This window comes from Crinia signifera, chromosome 1 (assembly GCF_055691185.1).
Source record: "Crinia signifera chromosome 1, ASM5569118v1, whole genome shotgun sequence".
Classification (NCBI taxonomy): Eukaryota; Metazoa; Chordata; class Amphibia; order Anura; family Myobatrachidae; genus Crinia; species Crinia signifera.
In genome coordinates, this window is record NC_139217.1 from 29,078,649 (window position 1) to 29,084,648 (window position 6,000).

The 6,000-nt window shown below is 46.8% G+C and overlaps 1 protein-coding gene across 1 annotated transcript in view; it reads left to right on the top strand.

Annotated features, from left to right (window-relative positions):
- Positions 1 to 5,303, top strand: part of UBOX5 (U-box domain containing 5) — a 28,220-nt gene extending 22,917 nt beyond the window's left edge. Inside the window, exon 5 of the mRNA XM_083183672.1 lies at positions 298 to 5,303. Coding sequence (XP_083039798.1) covers positions 298 to 506 — 209 coding nt within the window. The 3' untranslated portion in view covers positions 507 to 5,303. The remainder of the gene's footprint in view (positions 1 to 297) is intronic.
- Positions 5,304 to 6,000: the final 697 nt, after the last annotated feature.

Below are 6,000 nucleotides of genomic sequence, written 5' to 3' on the forward strand. Positions count from 1 at the left end.
TTCTATACTGTTTTTTAGATCTTGTTATAGTTTTTTTAAATTTTATTTTTAAAGTGTTTTTTTTTTCTTTGTTGGGTTGATAAAAAGAAACTTTATGTGTAATCAAACCTAACCTGCGGTGGAAAGTTACACCGGCAATGAGCAATAATCTGTTACATCGTAACATAACAACTGGGGTGGGTGAAGCCCGTTGAAAGCAGCGGCAGTGAAGTATGTATTATATACTGTGACCTTGGTGACTGTTCCCCGTCTGCCTAACGTTTTTCTTTGTGTGTATGTGTGTTCTTTATCCTACAGATCACAACAGAAGCGGCGTGGTACAAGGGTGCGCCTCCTGCGCAAGGACGTTTTCAGCCTATTGTAAGACTGAGCCTATATATCAGCTCTCCTGCGGCCACCTCATGTGTCGTCCGTGCCTGGCTGAGACTCAGAAGTCCCTCTCTGTCCTGTGCATGAGTTGTAACCGAAACGTGGCAACCCGCGATGTGCTGAGAGTCCACCTGTAGGTCTCTGCCCTGGACAACCAACCAATGGAAGGAGCATTGCGTTCAAGCTCCCCCCCCCCCCCCCCCCCCCCCCACCACCCTCTGCAACACGGCGCTTTAACATGACCGGCTATGCTGCTAAGCTCTACTAAAGTGCGCATATTTATGTAGAAGGTCAAAGTTAGGCGCTTCAGAGGCCTTGTTCCCGTCATAGCTGTGCTAGTGAGAATCCCGACACACTCAAATGCCTCCTGTTTACAATGGGGTTCTTTGCTGTGCTAGTTTACAGTGACATTCCCTGAGGGATTCTGGGATTAAGTGCACTTGTGTTTTGTGACCCTCCTGCTTCCCTTCCCTGGCACCTAGTATGTTCTCTTGTGGTTTAAGTGATCCTACTCTTTATCAAGAGCACACAGGCCTCGTATTACACCCTACTGGTCATTAGTTTGGCAACCCATGTCTTCCTATGATTTAAACGAGCATCCTCTTACAGATTTAGGTTGAGATATCGAAATATGGGTATGGTACCCAGCGCTTCCCTGAGTCTGAAATGGTTGTAGCCTTCAATCTACCAGCACTGGCTTCTGGTCTGTTCAGCTTGGTCTTCGCACATTGGCCTCCTGAAACCCTCACATCATAACTTCTCGAAGGTCATTTTTTTGTATTTCATTTGTATATTTGTATTCCGGTTCATTTGGTTTAATGCTTGCTGGTAAAACGCCTCAGGTTCTTGCTGAAGATTTTATAGCTGATTCCCAGGCTGTATCCTCCGTGTTTTCTTTTGAAGTCCTTGAAAAAAACCGGGCCATCTCTTCCAAACACATGGTCTTAAAATCCTGCTGTATGTTTCAGAGACCAGAGAGAATGAGAGATATGGATCTAAGATTTTTGTATCATAATAATAATAATAATGATAATAATGAAGTAATATTGTATTTTTCCCCCTAATAATATTAAGAATTTCATTATTTAAATTAAGTGACAATATGGTCACTCCGTTTTCTTTAGGACAAGACGCATGGGGGAGCAATTCTGTATGCTTCTCACCACAGTGATGTCACAGGCTTCTTATAACTGGATAGGCTGCATTCTTTGTACCTCAGTGATGTCACTGGCTCATAGTGAATGGATAGGCTGCATTCTCTGCACCTCAGTGATGTCACTGGTTCCTAGTAAATGGATAGGCTGCATTCTCTGCACCTCATTGATGTCACTGGCTCATAGTGAATGGATAGGCTGCATTCTCTGCACCTCAGTGATGTCACTGGCTCATAGTGAACCTATAGGCTGCCTTCTCTGCACCTCAGTGATGTCACTGGCTCATAGTGAATGGATAGACTGCATTCTCTGCACCTCAGTGATGTCACTGGCTCATAGTAAACCTATAGGCTGCATTATCTGCACCTCAGTGATGTCACTGGCTCATAGTGAATGGATAGACTGCATTCTCTGCACCTCAGTGATGTCACTGGCTCATAGTGAACCTATAGGCTGCATTATCTGCACCTCAGTGATGTCACTGGCTCATAGTGAACCTATAGGCTACATTATCTGCACCTCAGTGATGTCACTGGTGCCCTATAAATGGATAGGCTGCATTCTCTGCACCTCAGTGATGTCACTGGCTCATAGTGAATGGATAGACTGCATTCTCTGCACCTCAGTGATGTCACTGGCTCACAGTCAACCTATAGGCTGCATTCTCTGCACCTCAGTGATGTCTCTGGCTCATAGTGAATGGATAGACTGCATTCTCTGCACCTCAGTGATGTCACTGGCTCATAGTCAACCTATAGGCTGCATTATCTGCGCCTCAGTGATATCACTGGCTCATAGTAAATTTATAGGCTGCATTCTTTGTACCTCCATGAGGTCACTGGTTACTTATAAATTGATAGGCAGCATTCTTAGCACCTCTGTGATGTCACTGGTTCCAAGTGAATGGATAAGTTACATTATCTGCTCCTCAGTGATTTCATTGAATCCAGGTGAATGGATAGTTTACATTATTTGCATCTCCATGATGTCACTGGTTCCTAGTGAATGGATAGGTTACACTGCATCTCCGTGATGTCACTGGTTCCTAGTGAATGGATGGGTTACACTGCATCTCCGTGATGTCACTGGTTCCTAGTGAATGGATGGGTTACACTGCATCTCCGTGATGTCACTGGTTCCTAGTGAATGGATGGGTTACACTGCATCTCCGTGATGTCACTGGTTCCTAGTGAATGGATGGGTTACACTGCATCTCCGTGATGTCACTGGTTCCTAGTGAATGGATGGGTTACACTGCATCTCCGTGATGTCACTGGTTCCTAGTGAATGGATGGGTTACACTGCATCTCCGTGATGTCACTGGTTCCTAGTGAATGGATGGGTTACACTGCATCTCCGTGATGTCACTGGTTCCTAGTGAATGGATGGGTTACACTGCATCTCCGTGATGTCACTGGTTCCTAGTGAATGGATGGGTTACACTGCATCTCCGTGATGTCACTGGTTCCTAGTGAATGGATGGGTTACACTGCATCTCCGTGATGTCACTGGTTCCTAGTGAATGGATGGGTTACACTGCATCTCCGTGATGTCACTGGTTCCTAGTGAATGGGTGGGTTACACTGCATCTCCGTGATGTCACTGGTTCCTAGTGAATGGGTGGGTTACACTGCATCTCCGTGATGTCACTGGTTCCTAGTGAATGGGTGGGTTACACTGCATCTCCGTGATGTCACTGGTTCCTAGTGAATGGATGGGTTACACTGCATCTCCGTGATGTCACTGGTTCCTAGTGAATGGATGGGTTACACTGCATCTCCGTGATGTCACTGGTTCCTAGTGAATGGATGGGTTACACTGCATCTCCGTGATGTCACTGGTTCCTAGTGAATGGATGGGTTACACTGCATCTCCGTGATGTCACTGGTTCCTAGTGAATGGATGGGTTACACTGCATCTCCGTGATGTCACTGGTTCCTAGTGAATGGATGGGTTACGCTGCATCTCCGTGATGTCACCGGTTCCTAGTGAATGGATGGGTTACGCTGCATCTCCGTGATGTCACCGGTTCCTAGTGAATGGATGGGTTACGCTGCATCTCCGTGATGTCACCGGTTCCTAGTGAATGGATGGGTTACACTGCATCTCCGTGATGTCACCGGTTCCTAGTGAATGGATGGGTTACACTGCATCTCCGTGATGTCACCGGTTCCTAGTGAATGGATGGGTTACACTGCATCTCCGTGATGTCACCGGTTCCTAGTGAATGGATGGGTTACACTGCATCTCCGTGATGTCACCGGTTCCTAGTGAATGGATGGGTTACACTGCATCTCCGTGATGTCACCGGTTCCTAGTGAATGGATGGGTTACACTGCATCTCCGTGATGTCACCGGTTCCTAGTGAATGGATGGGTTACACTGCATCTCCGTGATGTCACCGGTTCCTAGTGAATGGATGGGTTACACTGCATCTCCGTGATGTCACCGGTTCCTAGTGAATGGATGGGTTACACTGCATCTCCGTGATGTCACCGGTTCCTAGTGAATGGATGGGTTACACTGCATCTCCGTGATGTCACCGGTTCCTAGTGAATGGATGGGTTACACTGCATCTCCGTGATGTCACCGGTTCCTAGTGAATGGATGGGTTACACTGCATCTCCGTGATGTCACCGGTTCCTAGTGAATGGATGGGTTACACTGCATCTCCGTGATGTCACCGGTTCCTAGTGAATGGATGGTTTACACTGCATCTCCGTGATGTCACCGGTTCCTAGTGAATGGATGGGTTACACTGCATCTCCGTGATGTCACCGGTTCCTAGTGAATGGATGGGTTACACTGCATCTCCGTGATGTCACCGGTTCCTAGTGAATGGATGGGTTACACTGCATCTCCGTGATGTCACCGGTTCCTAGTGAATGGATGGGTTACACTGCATCTCCGTGATGTCACCGGTTCCTAGTGAATGGATAGGCTGCATTCTTGGTGCTTCTATTGATTTCATAGGCTGCATTATTATTAATATTGTCTCAAACCACATTTGGTTGAGTAATACAAGAATTGCAATGGTGGGAAGTGCTTTGTAATGTAAAGCAGAGGAAAGAGCTAAGTCCCTGATATGTGGTCCATATTAAAGAAGCACATAATGTGTAACATAAGTTGCTTTCAAGTAAAACATTTACTAAGTGATATGAGGAGTTTAAACTACATGAGATCCAGGTCGATTATTACAGAAGTACATCGTCTTTCTCTCTGGAATACTATTGTCTGGTAACAGAACAATATTTTATAGTCCCCTAGGTAACGAGAATGCATAAACAAATGTGTGGACTGATGCCTCAACGTCCGCCATTGCTTCTCTGATCAGTAGGTTGGAATAAGGTAGGTCCCGTAGCCAGTCCTTGCTCGTGCCGATGTAGTCTTTTTACAGACCGTTTTGGCTGGTGTTGATATTTTATCTATTCCGGATGGTGCGTCCTGTATTTTCATGCCAGTGATGCTGTTTGGTCTGTACATGGCAGGTGATTTATATACAGTGGATTAGGGTTGGTTCCCTTTCCTGGTCTCTGTACATTTGTTGCATTGTCAGCTGTAGATATATCTGACGGAAATGGAAGCATCGCGTTCTTGTGCTTTTGTGTTTATATTACAAGTGCCAATTTAGGCCAAAGGCTTTAACCAGCGCCCTTACCAAGACACTGTTCTCTCCAAGTCTGGCTGCTGTAATAACACATTACGCTTCTGTGTGTATAGAATGGTTACAACTGATTGGTGTCCTGTGCGCCTCATTAAAGCTTTGGTAACATTTGTCAATTCTGCTGGTCTTATTCAATTGATCGACCATTTTCTGTGGCGAGGAACACCGTGTGGGAGGAAATGAATCCTGGCTTCTTTTGCTGTTGCCATTCATTACACGGGTGCTTGTATATGCCACAAACCTCATACACACAGCAACAGTGCGGACGTGGCTGTCACCAGTGATTGCATGGAGCACAAACATTTGTGGTTCCAAGGTTCACCCCCACTTTAATGGATTTCTGTCCTGTTCCACGGTTTCTAGGTCTCATGGCATATTAAGGGGCATGAGGACAGGCAGCATTTGGGACAGATGTGGGGTCAGGTGGCAGCTTGGGCAGTGCTGGGGGCAAGTATCAGTTGGGATAGAGCAGGTTTATGGCAAGCAGCAGTAGGGGAGAGTAAGGGCAGTAGGGAGGGGTAAGTGCAGGGAGCAGTTGGGGGCAGGGAGCGATCAGGGTTGATAGCATTTGGCCAGTAGTTAAGGGTGGGCAATACTGGGGCAAAGAGGGATTTTGTTGGGCAGCCAGTGCTGGGGTAGGTGGATAGGTATGGCTAGATGGTAGCTGGGCAGCCAGTGCTGGGGTAGGTGGATGGGTAAGGCTAGATGGTAGCTGGGCAGCCAGTGCTGGGGTAGGTGGATGGGTATGGCTAGATGGTAGCTGGGCAGCCAGTGCTGGGGTAGGTGGATGGGTAAGGCTAGATGGCATTACAG